General features: G+C 43.8%; 1 protein-coding gene across 1 annotated transcript in view; it reads right to left on the bottom strand.

Annotated features, from left to right (window-relative positions):
* LOC145390695 (snRNA-activating protein complex subunit 3-like) overlaps window positions 1–23,784 on the bottom strand; it is a 111,112-nt gene extending 87,328 nt beyond the window's left edge. The window contains exons 1-2 of the mRNA XM_080265486.1: window positions 23,659–23,784; window positions 10,968–11,077 (exon numbers count right to left, since the gene is read on the bottom strand). Coding sequence (XP_080121612.1) covers window positions 10,968–11,077; window positions 23,659–23,784 — 236 coding nt within the window. The remainder of the gene's footprint in view (window positions 1–10,967; window positions 11,078–23,658) is intronic.
* Between the last annotated feature and the right edge of the window lie 468 nt (window positions 23,785–24,252).

Below are 24,252 nucleotides of genomic sequence, written 5' to 3'. Positions count from 1 at the left end.
TCAACAATCTCCAACACACCCTTACCCCACACCAAGCCCTCTGCCTCCCATCATCCCCAGACATCAACTTTTGCTCCCCAAACCTCGCTCCCACAACATCCTGGAGGGTGGTCAAAACCCTTGGCTCTGACCACCTCCCAATCATCACTAACTACCAAAACCAGAATCACCCCAGCTGGCCACAGACACATATACTATTTATAAGAAAGTCAACTGGGATGCCTCACAACTGAAACAGAACAACACTCTGAAACATTCAACAGTACACCCATCACAAACATCAACACTGTTAAGCACACTTACAATACAATTTTTCACAATGTAGACATATGACACATCCCTAGGTGCAACAGAGAGACACAACCCCAACTTCACATAAGAAATTCAAGGCCTCATCAGTCAAAGCGACACACTACAACACTCCCCAACACCCCCATACACAAGACACCGTACAACAGAAATGACGATATCTTGGGCTGGTGGTGCCACTGTCAAAACAGAGGCAGTGTGGCCATGTGCAGTTTGCCACAAGGGTATGGGATGCAATTCCAACGTATGTGGTGTTTGTGTTACATGGGTGCATATGTGATGCAGTGGTATTAGAGGATGGTTGCAAAATATGCTGAGTTCATGTGTGCAGCGTGTATGGGATAGCATGCAGAGACAGACAAGCAGGAAAGGACAGATCTTACTGGAGTCTAGAATAGGTGGAGTTTTATTATTTGAGGTCCATAATATGTGCTGGAGGTGGAGCTAGAGGTAGCTCTGTGGCTAGGGTAGGAAGTGGCTGGAAGAAGTTCAAGAAGCTGTTGCCTCTCCTGACACTGTGAAGTCTTCCTCTCTGTGCTAAGGGGTCTTCGTATGTACGTAGCGTTAGGAGTGTAATTCTGTATGATAGTGAGACCTAGGCATTAAAGGAAGAGGATATTCACAGGCTCAAATGTGCAGAGATAATAATGATTAGATGGATGTGTAATGCATTCCTGAATGACAGGCCTGAGGGGGTTAGGACTGCAAATGGAAAGCTGAGAGAAGTATGGGAACTGAATGTACTACTGTTGTGATGAAAATGGGTAGACAGATGGTTTGGGCATGTAGAGAGGATTGGGATGATAACTGGATGAATAGGGAGAGGCATAAATGTTGAGGGTAGGGTTGCAAGAGGCAGATGAAAATGATCTGTGATAAGGGCACTGAGTTTGACCTCACGGAAGGGATTACATAGACAGGATGCTAGAGATCAAGCAGTGAGGAGAGCCACAAGTACAGTATGTTGGAGCCTTTATAAACAAATGAATGACTCAGCAAAAGGTAAAAATGTCTGGGTGCTGCAAGAAAATATGGCACAAGAAACAAGAATATATGGTACCTGTACAAGAAGACATCACTATACAGAGTTATATGAACAGTGTCTGTTCATCTGAACATAACAGATCTGTCTTAAGTTTATTAAATCTTCTTGGAGAAGCAAGAACAAATAAACAAGGTCCCACAAAAAAAGAAGAGGTTAACCAATCACTTCACTTAAAATGATATCCCCAAATTCCTGGACTTACCCTGGATACAAACATGACTTTCTGAACAAACATTAACTCACAGGTTCCTCATAAAAGCAATGTCCTGAAAACACACAAAGACACCACCATCAGACAACAAAACAGGTATAAAAGTACATGTGGGAGCTTCAGGGTCCTTTGGCTAATAGCTTTGGTGTCACATGGGTAGGTGAATTTGTTTGGTGTCGTGTGAGAAGGTGGAAGAGTGTGGCTTTGCTAAGTCACTAAAATTGTGAGTTGGGGAGAGCATGTGGAGAGTGTCAGGCGTGTGAGGATTGATCTTGCTGGCGAGTCTCTTTAGTGTGTGGAAGAGTATTGTTAGGTACTTGGGAGCCTGTTACGTGCTGGAGGTGAGGCTAGAGTGAGGAGTGGCTGGAAGAAGTTCAGGTGACTACTGCCTCTCCGGACAATGAAAGGGATCTCCCTCCATGCTAAGGGATCTTTGCATGTGGCATGTTAGAAGTGCAATGCTGTATGGTACTGAGATCTGGGCTGTAAAGGAAGAGGATATTTGTAGGCTCAAACGTAAAGAGTGACAATGATTAGGTGGATGTGCAATGCGTCCTTGAATATGAGGCCTGAAGGGGCTAGGTTTACGATTGTAGCGTGAGGAGGAATGATGGGAATGGAGTGTATTGGTGTTGTGATGAGGAGAGGCAGCTTGAGATGGTCTGCTTATGTGGAGAGGATGGGAGATGACAATTGGGTGCAGAAAGTGGGAGGCATAAAAGCTGGGAGTAGGGCTGTGAGAAGTAGACTGAAATAGACCTGGGATGAGGTCATGAAGTGTGACCTCAGCGATAAGGGACTGAACAGAGAGGCTGCCAGAGGCTGAGCAGCATGGACAGCCACCATTAGGTGACCATGGCTGATACATGTAATCATGTTGGGGCCTTTAAAAAATATATATATATAAAAGATGCACCTCATGTCTGAAATCATTAGTGAGAGACAGATGGAGAGAGCCACTTCTAGAAATGCTCCTAAAAATAAAATCTAAGGTACTCTTATGGACCATATGACCTACACTGCACCAATGAGCAAAGAAAATAAGCAGCAAGATGCTACTGTACATAGTTTGTCCTTTTCAATGTGGTAGTCGATCATACACTACTAGTACTGTATATACCTTCAGTACTTGTAATTGTTGTATGCGGCTTTCATGGATTTGGTGAAAGCATATGACAGGATGGATAGACAAGGATTGTGGAAAGTATTAAGAATATATGGAGTAGATGGGAAGTTGTTGAATGTTGTGAAGAGTATGTATGATGGTGCTTAGGCTGCTGTGCTTGTGGATGGTGAACTGAGCGAATTTTTCTCTTTGAAGGTTGGGTTGAAACAGGGATGTGTCATGTCTCCATGGTTGTTCAATCTGTACATGGATGGGTTAATAAAAGAGTATAAATGTAAATTTATTTCACTGTAATTAATAAATTTACAGTTCTTTTCTTTGAGCTTAATGTAATTAGACTCGTGTTTTATTTCTCCACATTAAGCTTATTTTAGTTACCGCTCCTAGTTTGCACAAACTCTTTACATTATCCTTAACTGGTACTTAGGCCAGTTCTTTTGTATCAAACTTAAATCCGTTGTTCCAGCCAGCAGTTAAGCACCAGCAGGAACCTGTTTATTATTATTAGCATTAGTTATTGATTGTCAGGAGTGGAGTCACTTTCTCGAGAGGTTAACAGTACTACAAACAGCACTCGTGAGTAATTAGTCTCTGCTGTGTACTGTTGAGAAAGTTTATAAATTCTCGTCTTCAGAGAATCAACGAAGTAAGCCGGCATAAAGTAAAACTTACTGCTAGATTTTCACAAGTTAATTCCTTGTCTCTATTTTCAAGTAACATCCGGCATTTTTAATTTCTACATTCACATCCCCCTGTGACATCTGGAGACCTCACTCCAGGATATTAACTCCTAGCTCTAAAGTTATTAGCAAGATAATACTCACTCACTCACACCTAGGTATTTATCATTAAAGTCTATAGGCACTATCTTACTGGTGGTTATTGATTTATTTCTATTAATTTTACATAATAATTTTCCCAATCAGTTGCATTTTTAAAATTTTCTTTCTTTACCAGTTTAACTAGACAAAACTGGTCACCACCAACCTGTGCCTATATTCTTTACTTTTAATTACTGGCATTTCTCTGCAAAATAGCAGTTAGTACTCAAGTCTACTCAGCCTTAGTTGAGTTAGCATCAAGGCTACTAATATGTTTGTACAGGAAGCCAAAGATATGGGGCTTAGCGATCCCCAACAAATAAAAGAATATGTGCTCTCTCGGTTCAGTTACGAGCAGGAACGTGAGAATGATGCTCGTGAAGAGCGTCGAATTCAGCGTGGGGAACGTGAGAGAACGTGAACACGAATGAGAACAATGTGAACACGAGCAAGAACAACGTGAACACGAGCAAGAACAACGTGAACACGAGCAAAAACAGTGCCAACAACGCGAGAGAGAACGCGAACACGAGCGAGAACAACGAGAAAGAGAACATGAATACGAGCAAGAACAACGAGAGAGAGAACGTGAATACGAGCTAGAACAACGAGAGAGAGAGAACGGGAACACGAACGTGCCAAGTGTGAGGCACATGAGAAACATGAACTTGAGATGCTGAAGCTCAAGCAAGACTCCTTGGCTTCAGACACATCTGGTGCAGCTAACCCAAGCTACACAGGCACTTTCCCTGCACATGTTCTGTAGACCCCACGCATCAAGCTTCCTCCATACAAGGAAGGCGAGCGAATCGAGCCATTCATAGCTCATTTCGAAGACATGGCTCAGCTGTACCAGCTGGATGAGGCAGCTAAGCGGCTCCAGTTTCTTAGCTTGTTTGAGGGCCCTGCCCTCGATGTTCTCCACAGAATTCGTGGAGACAATCTCACACATGAGATGATGAAGGCTGCACTCATCAAAGTGTACGGTCTCACAGTTGACGACGCCAGGAGTCAGTTTATGAGGGCACGTCTGCAAGAAAAGGAGACTGCTGCTCAGTTTCTTGATCGACTTACTGCTTACTTAGATGAGTGGATGGAGAAAGATGAAACCCCTCGCACGCGAGAGGGGATAAATGACCTTATGCTGCGCACGCAGCTAGAAAAGTCATGGCCTGCTGAGCTTATGGCTCAGCTTAAGATCTGCCAGGCAAGGGATGCCAGCCAAATGGTGGAGAAGGCTGATGCATTCTTCACTGCGTACAGGTATCAAACTCGTAAGCAACACACCTGGAACAGGAAAGCTGACAAATCTGGGAAACCGTCTCAGACTAAGCCCAAGCATCAAGGCCGTTCTCAGAATAATGGCCAAGGTCCAAACAAACTGCAGAAAAAGGACCAGCAGCAAAATACCCTGAAACCTGAGTGGAAGCGGCACGACAGCTACCCTAATCAGCAGCAGTATCAGCCACGCAATCGACCGTCGGGACTATCCTTTTCTGCAACAGCCAAAGTGTATCGGAGGCAGGAGGCAAACGCAGCCTTTATTCCTCAACAGCAGTACGGTGGTGTCGTCCCTAGCAGCACATGTACCTCTCCACAGTTCACTAGTCCCCCAGTGACATTGAATCCTCCGCCACAGGTGGTCAATGCTCCATCTCCCCAGACGTTGAGTACGATCCCTCAGGTATCTAATTCTCAGGGCACCACGTTTGCCGCATCATTCATTCAGCAGCCTCATCAGTGGCTGGCTGCTTCCTCAACAGGCCCTCCCACAGGTAACAGTGCTTTCCTTGTTCAGCCAGGGTTTGTGGGAGGCATTCCTGTGAAGGTCCTGAGAGACAACGGTTCCTCAGGTTGCTCTGTCAGGTAGAGTCTAGTTCGGCCTGAGGAGTACACAGGTCGACAGATCCAAGCTCAGCTTATTGATGGATCAGTGAGATTGTTCCCTGAATCCAGGTGGCATCTCCATTTTACATTGGTACGACATTTGCTGTTGTTATGCCAGAACCTTTATTTGACCTTATTATAGGCAACATAGCAGGTGCCAAGTATAGTTGCACCATAGATGACACTACTCAGACTTCGGCTGCAGTAACACAAGCCATGGCTGAGGCTCCAAATTGCATCACCCCTGTGACCATTGCATCGCCGCAAGATCTGATTTGTAGTTAAGGTGTTGTCCAAGAGCAACAGTCTGACCCGACACTTGCTGCCGTGCGGAAGAAACAAAAGGGTAGAGCAATTAAGTATTCACGGGGAGGTCAAGCCAAGTTCCTTCGTAAACAAGACGGCTGTACCGTGAATCACGAACACCCCAGGGCGAGGTTCGACTGCAGTTCATCATTCCTGCTAAGTATCACCAGGCAGTGTTAGAATGGGGTCATTGTTCAGCCTCAAGAGGCCTCCTGGGCAAAAGGAAAACCCAGGGCTGTATCCGTGCTGACTTTTTCTGGCCAGGAATGGGACCGGAAATAGTCAGCTTTGTGCATTCCTGCAATGTGTGTCAATGTACCACCAATCTGGGACATGTCATTCCTGTGCCATTTGAATCCACACCCATAATCATCTCAGAGTCAGTCGAGAGAGAGGGCAGTGGTAATATAGGCGCAGACCTGATGCCTTACCTGCTAACTGATGACGAACACGGGCAACTGTTGTACATTGGGTTCCGTAAGACAGGCGTCCTCAGAGATTTATGCAATCCAAAGACCAACATGGTTCCCAGTTAACAGTGTACCTGTAAGACCTGATGTCTTGCCCGTTGGTCCCACAAGACACATTACATCCAGGACCTGTAGATACATGTATACCGTAGGTTGAGGAAGTTCGAGACCCCCAAAAGGACAATCCGAGGCTGTGTTTGAATTACCTTGTAGTGTATCAAGCTGTGGGCCTCTCTGAGGACTCCTGGAGAATATACATTATCCACAGGAGTGTTCACACCCATGTTGGATGTTAAAATGTGACCAGCCCGAGACTGTGTAGGGATTCTCAGCTTGCCGTTATTAATCGTAAGTTTAGTGATAGATTTAACCAGTAAACTGCCTGTTCTTAGAGATATGAGCAATCCAAGGACTGGCACATCTCCTGGTTAACAATGTAGGTTTAACCAGTAAACTACAGGGGTCCTCAGAGATTTGAGCAATCCAAGGACTACGTTTCCTGGTTAATAATGTATCCATTAACAAAATAATAGTGCACTTTTTGTAATATAAGTACTGATTACTAGGCAGAGAGAGAAATTGTATTTTAATAAAAATTATTTGTCGCACTGACACTTTTGATGCTCCACCTTGATTGCTTTCGCAGGTGCAGCTGGCGGATGTAGCAATTTTGTCGAGAAGATCAGCTGATCGTCTCTGCCACATGCTGCCGCCTCTTCTCTTTTGCCTCGTTGTCTCTACTATTGATTTGTATTAAATCACTTGACACGTAGGCACAGTTACACCACAACTGTCACACCTACACCGTGTATTACATAAATCACACTACATAACAATTAGTTGTTAATGTAAATGAAGCGAACTTTTCGCTCAGTTTGACCTAAATACAGGATTTTTCACGGTCGTCACGGAGTTATTTCCTCAAGCTTGCTTCTATTAATGTAAATACGAGGTTTTTAGGCTCATGGGCAACTGTGATTTTCTCTTGTAGCAGGACAGTACACACACCATAGTGTGAATCTTGTGTGACTGAGTTAAGATTTATATGTATGTACAGTAAACCCTCATTATACGATGGGGTTCCATTCCTGAAAACCCCATCGTATAGCAATCCATTGTATAGTGAACCTGTTATAACATGTAGTCAATGGGGATACGTTCCCAGACCTGCCTAAACTCGCACATTCACACACCTTAACACTCACATACATGAAATATCCTTATGTTTAAACATGTAAAGTAACACATTTATAATGAATAAAGAGGGGAAAAACATGAAAATAACAGTATACAGTAGTTCTTACTATTACTTAAGTAAATAGGATTGTCGATGTCCCCTCCGAGGCTAAGGGACAGTTAGGGCCTCACAGCCCTCACTCATCACTGGCAGAACTGGCTGACTGGGCAGGGCTGGCTGGCTGCACGGGGCTGGCTGATGAGTCTGGACTGGCAGATGAGACTGGGCTAGCTGGCTGGGTGGGTCTGGCTGATGGGGCAGGACCAATCGATTAGACTGGGCTAGCTGGCTGGGCAGGGCTAGCTAATGAGGCTGGACCGGTGAACAAGTGTGTGTGGTCTAATGCCGACAGTGTGAGGACGTTTTTGTTGCGTTTGCACATTCGCTGTTCACTGAGCCGCGGATGATCCATCATTGTTGCAAATCATTCCCATTGTATAGTGGGCATAGGGTACTAAAATTTTGACATTGTATAAGCGAAATATCGTACAATGAGGCATTGTATAATTGAGGGTTTACTGTATATCGAAAATTTTTCTGAAGAAAAATTTGATTTTGATGGGGCGTAATGTCACGAATTCACGCGAGCGTATTTATATAATTTCATGACATTGTACTCTGATGAGAAAACCATGAACTCTAGTGGAATTCCCACTAGGCATCACTCAGTTCAACCATCCTCGTATTCACTTCAATCGGGATAGTTTTCAGAACATTTGTCACTGTTTCACAAGTGACCATTCTTATCCACGACATTAGTGCTTTCACTGAGTGATTTATTGTGAGCCTATATAGTTCACCTTCCTTCTGCTGACCGCTGAAGTTAGCCCATACCTATTTCCAGCGAACACGACTATCTCTCGCCCACCTTTCATAGTTTGAAGTCAGTCAGGTCGGGATTGTCGTGACGATAGGACTGTTTTGTGCCCAGCATAAAGCAGCGTCTCTGTTGTACAGCGAATTCCTGAACCTCCACCTAGACGGTGATTGGCGAAGCGGGCTTGGAGCGAATAGCAGAGTTGGTGTTCATCACAGGTGCCCAGACTTTCGTTTTGGCTCCCCTCCTCTGATTAGTATTTCTGTTCACTTTTGAATGAGTGAGTGAGTGTATTCTCTTGTTATTTGAATTCATGAGTCCACTAGTGACTGTGAAATTCTCCTTTTGAATTCATTTTGAGATTCATATAACGTAAATTTCATTGTAATCAATAAATTTACAGTTCTTTTCTTTGAGCTTAATGTAGACTCGTGTTTTATTCCTCCACATTAAGCTTATTTTAGTTACCGCTCCTAGTTTGCACAAACTGTTTACAATATTCATAACTGGTACTTAGGCAAGTCCTTTTCTATCAAACTTAAATCCGTTGTTCCAGCCAGGTGTTACGCACCGGCAAGAACCTGTTTATTATTATTAGCATTAGTTATTGATTGTCAGGGGTGGAGTCACTTTCTCGAGAGGCTAACAGTACTACAAACAGCACTCATGAGTAATTAGTCTCTGCTGTGTACTGTTGAGAAAGTTTATAAATTCTCGTCTTTAGAGAATTGGTGAAGTAAGGCAGCATAAAGTAAAACTTACTGCTAGATTTTCACAAGTTAATTCCTTGTCTCTATTTTCAAGTAACATCCAGCATTTTTAATTTCTACATTCACATCCCCCCGTGACAAGGACACAAGTCAACAGTGAGAGCAGTGGAAATGAGTTATTTAACGGGAGCCTGTGGAGTCACTTGGAGAGATAGGCTGACAAATGAGGATATAAAGGAGTGTTGTGGTTCTTACCTAATTGTATCTTTACAGGAATGAGTCAAGCTCGTACTGTCCCGTGTCTTAAACCATATTTATCGTACATATCCTTAAATTTGTGAATTGTTTAGGCACACACAATTTCATTCAGTAGTGCATTCCATTGATCAATTGCTCTGTTTGGGAAGCTGAATTTCCTTATGTCTTTATCACCTCTCTTTTTATGCAGTTTTTTGCAGTGTCCTCTTGCTGATGCTTCCCCATATGTTAAGTAATCATTTATGTCTATTTTCTCCTTCCCTGATATGCATTTATATAGCATTATCATGTCACCTCTTTTCCTTATCTCCTGTAGTGTTGGTAGATTCAGTTTATTTAGTTTTTCTTCGTAGCTTAGGTTCCTTAAGTTTGGTATCCATCTTGTGGCGGCCCTTTGAACTTTTTCAATCTTGTCTATGTGTTTTTTGAGATGAGGACTCCAGACTACTGATGCATACTCCTGGGTTGGTCTAATGAATGATGTTATTATCTTTCTTAACACGTCTTCATTTATGTATGTGAATGCTGTTCTCATATTTGCAAGCAGTGTATACATGTTCCGTACCTTCTCGCTGATGTGGTCAGCCGGAGATAGTCTGTTATTGATAATCACACCTAGGTCCTTCTCTCTTTCTGATGTGTATAGGGTTTTATTTCCTAATGTATAATCCCAATCAGGTCTTTTTCCACTTTTACCAAACTTGATTACATGACACTTGTCCACATTGAATTCCATTTGCCATGTATTGCTCCATTCATGAAGTTTATTTAATTCTACTTGTAGCTCTTTACAAGAGTCTGTGTTAGTAATTCTCCTTTCTATTTTTGCATCATCTGCAAACATATTCAGATAGCTTTCATTTCCAGTGTTACTGTTTATATCATATATATACACTAAAAACATGACTGGTGCCAGCACTGAACCCTGTGGTACTCCACTAGTCACTTCTTTCCATGATGAGTAGTTTCCCCTTAGTACTGTTCTCATTTCTCTTTTTATGAGAAAATCTTGAATCCAACAAAACAGTTTGCCTCAAATTCCTCCTTGATGGTACAGTTTCCATAAAAGTCTTTGGTGTGGTACTGTGTCAAATGCTTTCTTGAAATCTAAATAGATACTGTCCACCCATCCTTCTCTTTCCTGTATTGTGTTTGTTACTCTGTCATAGTAGCTCAACGGATTAGTAACACATGATTTTCCTTTTCTGAAATCAAACTGTCTTTCTGTTATCATACTGTGTTCTTCTAGATGATTTACCCAAGCTTTTCTTATAAGCTTGGTGTGGATGTGGATGTGATAGGAAGCATTAGGAGGAACACACTGAGGTGGTTTGGCCATGTGGAGAGGATGGAGGGTGTGAGACTCACGAGGAGAGTGTATGAGTCAGGTGGAAGGGGGAAAGAGGGAGAGGGAGGCCGAGGATGAGATAGAGGGATGGGGTGGAGAGGTATATAAGGGAGAGGGGTGTGAGTTGGGAGCAGGGAAGTGAAATGGCTTGGGACAGGGTGACGTGGAGGCAATTTGTTTGTGGCCACCCCATACGGGATTGAGACTCTGGCAATAGACAGATAGATTGACTTGTAATTGTGATAATAAATAATTCCCAACAGATGGCACTACCTACTGCACATCATGTTCTTTACGTGGTAAATAACACTAGGGGGTACCATAATCAAAGCCCAAAACAAAGTACAGTACAATGTAAAAGAGTTAATACCGGTAATTCTCTTGTGTTTAAGAATGATGATTAAGGAGACACCAGCCCTTACCTGCAGTCCTTTTCAAGTTTAACAAGGCTAAATGGGTCACTGTCTGTCTTGGCCTCTTCTTTGTTGACAACACGAGGGAAAAACTGTCGAATAGCTTCATCACGATCAATCTGCATGAGAAAAAAAAAATCACATTTTATTTTCCTAGTACATTAAACCATAGAAACTGCTCTATACTGTACTGTACTTTCATTTTCTGTACCTAAAAAACAATTATCTAAAATTATTCATCTTAACATCTCACAATGAGAAGTTAAGGCTACAAAGAAACAAACCATAATTATGCAGGTACTCTGCAGATTGATGCATAGTTGGCTGATGTGTGTGAGTGCTATGCCTTGAAAGCAAATGTAGATAAAAGTAAAGTGAGGGTTCTTGAAAAGAAGGTGACTTCCAGTGTGATGTTCCGGTGAACGGTGTGACTTAAATTTATGTGAGAGTTTACATACATGGGTGCTGTGACCAAGAAGAAGTGAAAATGTGCAAAGGAAGTGGAAAGTACTGTATAGTGGCACTGGAAAAGAAAGTGGCTGGTGCTATGAAGGCCTTGATACAAAACAAGATTTATGCATGGCAGATTGGCAGGCACAAGAAGACTGCATGAAGGCATATTTGTGTCAATGCTAATGTATGGATGTGAGACTCTGGTGTTGCATAAAAACAAAAAGCCAAAGATTTACAGCAGTGGACAAGGGAATCTTGAGAAACTTGTTTGGAGTGCGAAGGATGGACAGGATAAGAAATAATGTGATTCACTGGTTCAAGGACTGTGTGGGTAAGATTGAATGTGGGAATACAAACATAAGTGATTATGTGTGTGTGTATGCGCCAATGCAAGACCGTGCAGAGTGAAAGAAGAGTTCTGGGCAAATGTGGAAGAGTACATGGAAAAGTCTGAGAGGAATGAGAGAGTTACTGACTGGAGATGTGAATGGAAAAGTAGGGAAAGTGAAGGTGGATGGAATAATTGGTGAGTGGAGTGCGCCTGCAGAAGTGGATGTAAATGGGAGTGCACTAGTAAACATTTGTGTGGGGAGGGGATAGGTGACAGCCAATACCCTCTTTAGGTACAAAATGATTCACAGGTATATGTGGTGAGTGATGAGAAGGGTGAGTGGTGAACTGAATGTATGAAGGGCAATGACTGATTATGTGTGTGTGGATGACATAATGAGAAGGTACAGTATATAAAGGATGCAAGAGCATACAGAGATTGGGGGAGTGGACTTTCTGACCACCATTTGGTGGTGGTGAATGTTAAAATTCAAGTGCAGTGGAGGAACAGAGGGAGGAAAGTCCATACAATGAGGGTAGAAAGCTTTAACAGGTTGGAAAACAGGCAGAATATAAGAGAGAAGTGGAGGAGCGATTAGGTAAATAGCTATGATTTGAAGCAGATGGGGTAGGTGGATGGTGTGTGCAAGAGTTTCACAGAAGAAATCTGTGCAGCATGTGAGGTGGTGTGTGAGATGAAGAGAAGTCGAAAGGGGGTGCATGGAACAGCATGATAGAATGAAGAAGTTAGGCAAGATGTGGTGCAAAAGAAGAAAGCATACAGTGAATGGATGGGAGCCAGAGGCATGAAGGAAGTTGAGAAACAGAAGAGAGTTTAATTATATGTGGAGAGGAAGAGTTGAAATGATTAGTAGCTAGGACAGCAAGAAGAGAGTGGATGAGGAAGTTGGAAGGAATTTCAGTGTAAAGTAGAGGGAATGAAAGAAATTGTCCTGGAAAGAAGTAAAGCAAGTTAGACAGGGTCATAAAAAACTTAGTAGGGGAAAGATAAAAATGGTAGACTGCTAACGGAGATGGGAGAAAAGGTGAGCCGATGGCGAAAACACATTTAAGAACTGTTAAACACAGACAATAAAAGGAATGTGAGTAAGTGGCTGGGGAATGGCTGAGAGGAGGGTGGTGAGAAGGGAGGAAGAGATTAGTAGGATGGAAGTAGTGGAAGCAGTTAGGTACAGTGACTATTCTTTGTGGTAAATATCACTGGGGGTCTGGGGGACAAAGCCTTCCAGTTAGGTTAGGTTGGTGGGATTGTCAGTAAAGAAGTTGCCGAGGGCATCCAGGCAGCTTCCTAAAATACGGTAAGTAAAATTTGTTTCCTCTACATATGGTTTGTAGTCTGATATCAACAAGCAGTTATTTATGTTGCATACTGTACTAAAGGAATAGTACAGTACACTCGCATAGTGCGCAAGAGATTGGACGGTCCACGACCTCGGACAGTGTGAATTCGTGCACTGAGAATACATAATCTTATGGGAAAAATTACATATGGGCGGTACCCTCTCATACCTGGACCTTTTTTGGCCCTTAGAGACATAATCCATCTATCTATCAATAGCCAGACGCCATAATCCCATAAGGGGTGGTCGTTTGTCTTTGAGTTAGTTGTTTTATGGAAGAGGAGCACTAACCCTCCACCAACCCACTTGGTGACAAGTAGGGGGACACGTATGGGTTGGTTATATGGTTACCAACCAGCGTTGTAAATGGTTTCCTGGCTTACAGGAAACCATTGGGCTTGTCACTCAATGTAAAGCCACCTGGAAAGGAAAGAAGAGTAATAAAAAGTGACAGGAAAGATGGGAGAAATAGGAAGAGAGGAGGTCAGACACAGAAAAAGAATGATAAAGGCTAAGGAAGAAGTAGGGGAGCGCAGTGATAGTTCGGCCAGGAGGATGGTTCGGCCACTGGCCTTCCTGAATAATGTAGGGGACCTAGATCATTGAGATTTCACATGAAGTTGCGTGATTTTGCCGACAAATGGCACATGTGTTTTTGTTTTGGTTGGCTGGGAAACAGCAACAGCAGGTTAGATTTTATGATTTTTCATGACCCTTATGTACTTTTTCGGTGATCCAACGTAAGCAGTAGCTCCATTAATACTTCATGGTTGTTATCCATATATAGTGCAAATATCATTTATTGTCTATAGGTGACGTGAGAGTAGATAACACTCGAACAGCTTATGAACTCTGGGTTTCGGGGCGCCATGTGTACATCTTTATACATGGGGGATGATTCGGCCACTTGAAGTGAGGGATGGTTCGGCACGGTTGCCAGGTGGCCGAACCATCTCTCATAATTATCTAATGATTTATTTTCTTTATTTAACAATTTTTTTCCATCTATCTATCTATCTATATACCTAGGCTGCTTCCCCCAAGGAAAGGGAGGTAGCTGAGACAGGACGACACACTTCCCATTTACTCATCCATTCAAACACATTCATTCGCATCTTAGCCCGGAGAACGGACTGATCCTCACCGCGCCACACCGCACAAGGGTCAACTGCGCAATGCAATCAGTGACATCTGCAGCAGGGCCCGACAGCAGAGCTGGTTTACCCCTGCCACATCATAACAGACTCATCCCCTTACCTTTTTTTCTATAAAATTACATATTTCTCTCTCTCTCTCTCTCTCTCTCTCTCTACTTTCCCTCAAAAATTGATGAAGCTTCTGTTTCAAGAAACGCTATAATTGGAGTATTACCTGAACCAGTTTCACAAAACACTAAGTGAAGGCAAAGGTATTACAACTTTGGATTTTTGTTTCACTGGATTTAAAATGCATTAAGAGCAAACAGCATGTAAGAGAAGTAGCTTTCATTTGACTCGGATATTTTCTTTCACAAAATTATAGTTTCATTTTATCTGAGATAGGCAAGAGTAGAGCCATTTAATTTCATTATAAGGAGATTGTTTGTTCGTTGTTTCATTAAAAGGATATTGTTTAGGTAAAAATAAATCCAATAAATCATGTCAGCACAGATGAAAATTTTATTCTTAATTTTCCTACTGTATTTAATTCTTTAATTGAGCCCCAGAGGCAAGTGGCCAAGTCATCCCACATGGTGGCCGAACCATCCAACGCCAGTGGCCGAATCATCCACACCAAGAGGGATGGTTCGGCCATTTTGGAGACCTTAAGAGTTTGGATTACTGCCAAGAAATGACGTAAGTTTAAGAACTGACAATAGCACACAAAAGAGCCAAAAGATGTGGCTTCCTCTTGGAATAAGCAGATTTTAAGAATTTCTTAAACTTTATTTATTATGATTTTTTTTCGAAAAAGTGGCCGAATCATCACCGCCCTCCCGTACCACTACATCAAGTGAGTGGATGATGTTCTCCACCACCTACCACAACCGAGACGTAACAAATGTCAAAATTTTCAGACACTGTACTACAGATATAGCTAAAATAACAAAAATATGGGCAGTCACCTTAACAACAGTAGACAACAGGCCTGATGGACTTAAATAACAGGGGTTCCAAGGCGCTGCAAAGTGCCTTCGTCACCACCCCGGCTGCACCATACTTGTTTAACGGTTGCCAATGTTGTATTATTCCAGGCTTTGACGAAGAAATTTACAGCCTGTTGAATGTTACATTTTCCAGAATGCGGCAACAGTCACTATGGTAGGGGTTGCAGGTATGCCAGGTGAGTCAGGTTGGGCTGTGGAGGTGCAGGGGAAGGCGACTGGTGACTCTGGTGAGTCAGGTGGGTAGTGGAGGAGGAGGGGACGGCGGCAGGCGAGTCAGGGGAGGTGGTGAGAGGAGGATCCTCCATCTCCTCCTCGCTACTGCTCACATTCTCGGCAATTTCCATCGTCTCTTTTTGTTTGTCTGTGTAATGCTGGGTAGAATTAGGCTCGACTTCTTGTACCTATTTCACCCAACGTGGAGCGGGGTCCTCTTTCGAGACCGGAGCTAGTGCAATAAAGAGAGGTAGGACATAAAAACCTTCGGCAACACCATACACGTATATTACTACAGTCGGACACAGGACACTTCAGCAGACATTACATCACAATATAGAGCAATACAAAAACCTTATCTAAAATACTGTGTATCTCGCAGGATACTAGCTTTCTAGATACTAATGACAATACAACAAATCTTTTTAGTACTAGGAGTGCAGTAAATACAGGTGCGCGCGGAGCGCGTGAGGAGGGAGGGGGGGGGGGTTTGTGATCCAACAGGAGGAGGTAGGGGAGACACGGAGAGTGACTTAAAACGGCGAGGAGACAGTTATGGTAATATTGAAGGATGCCCGATATTAGCAAGGGAGTTTAGGTGTTTTCTGTTGGCGAAGATTCTTTGACAAATAACTCTGATTCTTACTTTGGCTTTAAGAGCGGGAGCGAGGAATGGAGAGAGTTTTTAGGAATAGCGTGCGGAGGAGGGGAATATCGTTAATACTCGCCTTCCTTGATATTTTGGTGGAAATACAGTAGGTTTCTGTAGGCACAAACTTATTCATTACACATCTCCTAGATATGATATGTAGACTCTCGCTTCACAACGCGTAACAAAGTCGGAATACTCGTAAATACTATTCCACCATATTACTTAAGAGACTAGCCAATAGAACTCCAATAATATTTTAGTCTTTCTTCGGGTTCTAGAGATATGTCTTTAGAAAGATTCGGGGTGCCACTCGCACGTATTTTCACTTTAGGTCTCAACCTACATTCTCGTCCTTCAACTGGATATTGTGTTCTGATTTACCCCAATGGAGATTACATAAAGTTACTGCACAATACTTATTCTAAGAGAAAGGGAGTCACACTTAACCTACTTCACGATTGTTACAGGGTCACTCGTATTTCCTCATGGAGAGAAACAAGGACACGTCATCGGCGATCCGGTCGGACTGAGGGCGTCGTCAGGGCGGGGCGAGCCGAGAGGGCACGGGGCGACTCGCGAGGGCGTCCTCTCGCGTCCGGGGGTTTCCGGACTGGGCTCCGGCGTAAGGCCCGTAGGACTGGGGCCGAAGAGGTCTAGGAATCTCTGGGTCAGGTCCCGGCGTCGCGGGGGCGTGGTGAGGTCTCGCCTGGGTGTCCTAGGGCGGGCCGGAAGAGGCGACAGACTGCGGTCTACGACCAGGGGCGCCGTCAGGGGAGGACTGCGACAGCGGCTGTCACGGGGGCCCGACAGGTGTGTCTGCTCGAAGGCCACGCGTAGGGAACAGAGGCCGGAGGAAACAGGGAGGTCTCTCTGAGATATTCTGGAGCGAGACCCCTGGAGTTCAACCTCCGGTTGTGGAGACGTCCCTCCTCACTACACCCTGGGAGCGACCATCGATCGTCTCCACCTGGACATTGGGGGAGCGACCATTGATCGTCTCTACCGGAGTGCTGAGGGAGCGACCGTTGATCGTCTCTACCTGAGCTTTGGGAGAGCGACCATTGATCGTCTCTACCTGGATTTTGGGGGAGCGACCATTGATCGTCTCTACCTGGATTTTAGGGGAGCGACCATTGATCGTCTCTACCGGGGGGCCAAGGGAACGACCATTGATCGTCTCTACCTGGGCTTTGGGGGAGCGACCGTTGATCATCTCTACCCGAGTTTTGGGGGAGCGACCATTGATCGTCTCGACCGGAGGGCTAAGGGAGCAACCATTGATCGTCTCTACCTGAGCTTTGGGGGAGCGACCATTGATCGTCTCTACCTGGATTTTGGGGGAGCGACCATTGATCGTCTCTACCCGGATTTTGGGGGAGCGACCATTGATCGTCTCTACCCGAGCACTGTGGGAGCGACCGTTGATCGTCTCTACCGGAGGGCCAAGGGAGTGACCATTGATCGTCTCTACCTGGGTGTTATGGGAGCGACCATTGATCGTCTCTACCGGGGTTTTATGGGAGCGACCATGGATCGTCTCTACCGGGGTTTTATGGGAGCGACTATAGATCGTCTCTACCGGGGTTTTATGGGAGTGACCATAGATCGTCTCTACCGGGGTTTTATGGAAGCGACCATAGATCGTCTCTACCTTTTCACTGTGGGAGCGACCATAGATCGTCTCTACCTGAGGGGCGCTGCCTGGAGTATGGTTTCTGACTCCACCCCTAGCTAACTCGGTGATTCCGCCACGCGAAGGTAGTGTCTTTCGCCTACGGTGGCGGCGGCGTGGTGGTTGAATGTCACAGGGGCGCACGGCCCGGGCTGACATACGTCGTTGTTGCCCGGAATGGTGGTGGCTGGTGGCGGCTACCCTGTGGGGTCCGAGTGGGGGTGTCGGCATTCTTGTGGGCGAACTCCGTTGTTTCTGGTTCGCCTCGTTGTCGGGATACTATGGTATTCTCCGGAATATTCCGGAGTACCGTACCGGGTATGTGTGTCCGTCAAAGCCACGCATTTCAGTCTGTTTCATTCCTCATCTTGTTATGGATGTATTTGCTGTATAACAACTCGGCATTCGCGAAATAACCGTCATTAATATAGAAACTGGGTATCTATTCTATCTATCTTGCCAGACGCCTTAATCCCGTACGGGGTGGCCACAAACAAATCGCCTCCACGTCGCCCTGTCCCCCGCCATTTCATTGCCCTGCTCCCAACTCACACCCCCCCTCTCTCATATACCTCTCCACTCCAGCCCTTCCTCATCCTTGGCCTCCCCCTCCCTCTCCCCGCTTCCATCTCACTCACATACACTCTCCTCCTCAGTCTCTCACCCTCCATCCTTTCCACATGGCCAAACCACCTCAGTGTGTTCCTCCTAACGCTTCCTATCTCATCCACATCCACACCACAACGCTCCTTTATATCCTCATATGTCAGCCTGTCTCTCTATGTGACAACAGGGGCTCCTCTTAAATAACTCATATCCACTGCTCTCACTCTTGACTTGTGTCCCTCCAACAATGCCCAAGCTTCACTTCGATACGTTAAAATTGGTATCACAATACTGTCATGTAGTAACTTTTTCACTTCCATGCTCACTTCCCTGTTTCTTATCACTGCTTTCATGACTGCTTTCAAGGAACCAGCAACCTTTCTTCCTTGTTGTACCCTTTCAAGCACTTCCCCCCCCAAATTTCCATCCTTACTCATCACACTCCCCAAGTACTTCAACGTATTATCTATTCTAACTTACTGTTATTGCCGAAAACGTTATTGTCGAAGCTGTTATTGGCGAGATCTTACTCTAGACTCCTCTTGCGCACCTTCTCCAAGAACCTCTAGGTCACTACTGGCGCGTTGTGCGGGGGTGGGGGTCACGTACTCAGGGTAAAAGGCGTTTTTGTGCCACTCCTTGCCTCTGCCTCGTGTTTTGTGGGCTAAATTCGTGCAATCAAGGATTTTTGGTTATTTTTGGTCACTCACGCACTCTGAGCTCGTGCAGTAGGTGGGCCTACTGTACTTTCCTTAAGAACGTGAAATGTAAGATTAGGGGAACCGCCACACCCATGTGGTGCAAGTAAAGCTTTATGGCAGGCTACCCTACTAAAAGTTAGTGCAAAGTAAGACCTATAAACTGTCAAAAGGAAATTTACTAATCTGTGGGTGTCTGAAATGGCAACTGTCCAATTTGTGACTGGATTAAAGGATAAATTCTACTGATTCACATAAAAAGAAAGTCATAATTACATTTCCATGGTTAACCAAAATGGCTAACTGACCCTATTTTGATGAAAAAGATGTCACGGTATGCACCAGAAAACCATTGGGTGTTTGAATGCCAAAAGAAAATCAAATTTCCTGCTCTCCTAATTAAACAACAGCCATCGTGGAGTGAAGTTATGTATAAATCCAATGGTATTATTTTACAATATGCAGTTCAGGAATATTACCACCATAATGTATGTGTTGTCCCAGATGATTGGTTGAAGAGTGTAATTGTAAATGTGTACAAAGGGAAGGGTGATGCCCTCGAAAGAGGAAACTATAGAGGTATAAGTTTAGATCAGATAATGAAGGTAATGGAGAGAGTTCTAGAAGGTATGATTAAAGAGTGAATATTGATGAGATGCAGTTTGGGTTTATGCCAGGCAGGGGGACCACTGATGCCATATTCATTGTTCGACAGCTAGAGGAAAAATATATTGGGAAGATGAGCGATCTGCATTTTGTTTTTGCTGATTTGGAAAAGGCCTTTGACAGAGTCCCTACAGAGGTGGTGAAGTGGGCAATGAGAAAGCTTGGCTTGGAGGAGTGGCGTGTTAGAGTGGTTATGGCTAGGTATGTGGGTGCTCGCACCCAGGTAAGTGTGAATGGAGATTTGAGTGATGAGTTTTCCGTGAATGTTAGTGTGCATCAGGGGTCAGTTTTGAGACCCATGTTGTATATCATGGTATTGTACTTGCAGCCCTCTCACGTGACTTCAGAAATGGACTCCCGTGGAAGTTACTGTGTGCAGATGATTTGGTGTTGACTGCAGAGAATGAAAGGGAGAAGGAGGAAAGATTTAGGAAGTGGAGAGATGGTATGGGGCACAAGGGCTTTAGGGCAAATGCAGATAAAACAAAAGTGATGATATCTAGGGTCGGTGGCAGTACTGTCAAAGACAAGAGAGAGTGGCCATGTGCAGTTTGTCACAAGGGCGTGGGAAGTAATTCCATCTTGTGCAGTGTTTGTGATAAATGGGTGCACAAGAGATGTAGTGGTATCAGAGGTAGACTGAGAGATAATGCTGATTTTATGTGCGCGGAATGTCGGGAAGAGCAGGTGGAGATTGTCAGGCCTGAAAGGATTGGACTTGCTGGTGGGTCTCTTGAGTGTGTGGATGAGTTTTGTTATTTGGAAGACATGTTTTGTTATTTGGAAGACATGTTATTTGGAAGACATGTGCTGGAGGTGGGGCTGGAGCTAGCTCTGTGGCTACAGTGAGAAGTGGTTGGAAGAAGTTCAGCGAGCTGTTGCCTCTCCTGACATTGAGAGGGCTCTCCCTCCGTGCTAAGGGGTCTTTGTATGCAGCATGTTAGGAGTGTAATGCTGTATGGTAGTGAGACCTGGGCAGTAAAAGAAGAAGATATTCGCAGGTTCAAACGTACAGAAACGACAATGATTAGGTGGATGTGCAGTGCGTCCCTGCGTGCAAGGCCTGGGTTTACAATGGAAGAGTTAGGAGGTAGGATGGGAATGAAGTGTATTGGTGTTGTGATAAGGAGAGGTAGATTGAGATGGTTTGGGCATGTGGAGAGGATGGAGGATGATAACTCGGTGCAGAATGTGAGAAGTGTTAATACTGGAGGTGGGGCTGAGAGGGGCAGACCGAGAAAGACGTGAGACGAGGTCATTAAGTGTGACCTCTGGGTTAAAGCACCGAACTGGGAGGCTGCAACTGATCATGCAGCATGGAGAGCCGCCATTAGGTGACCAAGGCTGACGCATGCATGTTGAAGCATTCAAAAACGAACGAAACGAACGAAATAAACGCATAGTATATTACCCAAGAATGATAATGAACCCTCATAATTCCATTCAGAAACTGATATTTACAGAGATAATGAATTTAATTATAATTTCCCAAAAAAAACAAACCTTGGATCTTCACTCGCCCAGTCCGTGTAAAAAATGCATGCGTTCGTACGTGTGTTTCTCTTTTCTTCGACTGTGCGTGCGTCTGCAAGGTCTGTTTCACCCACTCATAGGCATACTTCAGGTCACGTGATGGTATTCTACCAATCAATTTGAAGCGAGGTCTTTGATTCCTTCTGGGTGGAAAATGCTTCTCGCTGTGGCTTCCGAAAAAGAAGGACGTGAACTGTGCACCGGGTGTGATACTGATTAATTACGCATTAATAAGCGTTTCCAGTCGGTGGTTTTTGATGCAATCTGAGTGATTTGTGCCTTCGTTTTCTGTCGAAAATGCTTCATTTCAGCTGCTCATCCAAAGTTCATGATTGGAAAAGAGGCAAAATGAAGCACTTTCGACAAAAATAAAGGTCCTCAAATTTCGTCAAAAACTACCAGAAAAATATACCTGTACTGCACAACCTGGACCATCTTATCTCTAAGGTAAACATTCCACTGCAGCACGTTAGGTTTGGTTAGGTTAGGTTGGTTAGGTTTGATTAGGTCTGTTTGGTTAGGTTATCCGGTTGTGCAGCACAGTTTTCTGGTGGTTTTTGATGCAATCTGAGTGATTTTTGCCGTCATTTTCTGTCGGTTAGGTTAGGTTAGGTTAGGTCTGTTTGGTTAGGTTAACTGGTTGCGCAGTATATTTTTCTGGTGGTTTTGGATGCGATCTGAGTGATTTGTGCCTTCGTTTTATATTGAAAATGCATCATTTCACCTCGTCATCCAGTCAAAGTTCATGATTGGAAGAAAGGCAAAATGAAGCATTTCTGACAAAAATGAAGGTCAAAAACACTCACATCTCATCAAAAACTACCAGAAAAATATACTGCACAACCTTGGGGGGGGGGGCAACTTGTAAAAATTTACCAATGCAATCTGATTCCCATGTATATCACTCTATTTGGTAAACACTCTTAATTTAAATGGTAGAAGCACTTTACCAAATCAGTTCTTTTTCTGCCAGATAGTCTGTTATATTTTTCTGATTATTTCTGAAGTATTTGATGAATGAATGAATCGTAAAAACACGTTTCTGGATAAATGTTTCCCCATTGTTTTAAGCTACGTTCCGCTGTGTCAATTCTTGATTCGTCAGCATAATGGAGAAAGGGACTGTCCTAACCAGTTTAACTAAACTGAACCAAGCTTAACTGTGCCAATAATGTAACCCAACCTAACCTAACCTCCTGCTGGGAAATGGGGAACAAAATCAACCTTTGAGTACTGGTAAGATTCTTCCATTACACCGGAAAGAAACAACCGTAGAAGGGACGTAAAAGGCAACTATAAACTGTAAACGTGGAGAGGATGGAGAGTGAGAGACTGACGAGGACAGTGTGAGTGAGGTGGAGGGGGAGAGAGGGAGGGGAAGACCAAGGATGAGATGGAGGGATGGAATGGAGAGGTATATGAGAGAGGGGGGGTCAATTTTTACACGTATAGGGCCTACCTCATGCGATTTTCAACTTTTCGTTAACAGATTCGGTCATTCTAAGAATCTTTTCTTCTATGACATTTCTCTCGGAAACTGATAATAAACAAGAAACTGAAAACAGTCAGGTTGGATGCCTGTTACCATGTGAAACGTCCTGTTTTTATTGCTAAAGGAAATTAACCAAACCTATCAAAATTACTTAACCTAACCTATCAAAATTACCCAACCTAACCTAACTGAACCTATGAAAATTACCTAACCTAACCTATCAAAATTACCTAACCTAACCTAACTGAACCTATGAAAATTACCTAACCTAACCTATCAAAATTACCTTATTATCATCTTCGTCAAGGATGAATTTCATTGGCTGATGTAATGCGCACTCGTCTGTGTTTGGCAATAACAAGTCACGTGCAACTCGTTTATTGTCAGTTTCCGAAAGAAATGTCATAGAAGAAAAGATTCTTAGAATGACCAAATCTACTATACTGTTATTTTTTTTATTACTGAGGAGAAGATGCACTTCACAGGCTGACGATGACTGGCTGAATGCAACGTCCAAAAAATATTTATTAACCCTAATTTCCCGCTCAGATATTTGTTGTCAGTTAATAATGCTAGATTATGAAGTAATGTTGCATTCAACCAATAATCACCAATCTGTCAAGTGCATCTTCGCCTCAAAAAAAAAAAAAAAAAACGGATTATAGAAAATGTTAACGAAAAGTCGAAAATCGCATGAAGTATACGTGTAAAGTTTGACCAGAGGGGTGTGTGAGCTGGGCAGTGAAAAGGCAGGGGGCAGGGTGACGTGGAGGCCATTTGTTTGTGGCCACCCCGTATGGGATTAAGGCGTCTGGCAATAGATAGTCAGTAGCATTTGCCTTCCACCCGAAAGGTACCAGAATCGCTGCAGTTCTTACCTTTTCATCGTAAGGCTTGCCACAAATTTTGTCCAATGATTCCTGATAACGCTGAAAATACTCCTTCAGCTTGACTGGCTCAGCTGTAAACCACGAACAGAAGTCTACATTGTGAATGTTTTCCATTTTTACTGTTTGTATACCTTTTATTAAGATCAGTGAACCTTTTGGAAGGGCCTGGCCGCAGGCGAAAATCATCCAAACTGCGCATGCAGTCTCATCCCTGATTGGCCCGTATTTTCTCTTAGCTGGCGCATGTAAACAAAACGATGGAGCAGCTGAAAAGTGCAAAGACAAAAATACGTGACTCCTACAAGTACGACTGTTTCCCGATGTCACTTACCAAGGAAAAATGCCACTCTTCACCAGTGACCAGATTATTTAATTTTCGACATCAAAGTCGGTCTACCAAACTCCGTTCATTTTATTTGCCCTCTGTGTCACCAGAAGGGAGAAATTATAACAACATTATTTTAGTCACTGTTACAAGGAAGAGAGGCTGTTATTATGGTAAAGAAAAACAAAGAAATGGTGAGCTGAGTCTACCACCTCGGTTTGGGGACGGTTATTATTCTTTCCTTCCTTAAATATAGA

Source organism: Coenobita brevimanus, chromosome 15 (assembly GCF_032717465.1).
Source record: "Coenobita brevimanus isolate Jiangsu-jjx chromosome 15, ASM3271746v2, whole genome shotgun sequence".
Lineage (NCBI taxonomy): Eukaryota > Metazoa > Arthropoda > Malacostraca > Decapoda > Coenobitidae > Coenobita > Coenobita brevimanus.
This window is presented reverse-complemented; position numbering and strand designations above follow the sequence as displayed.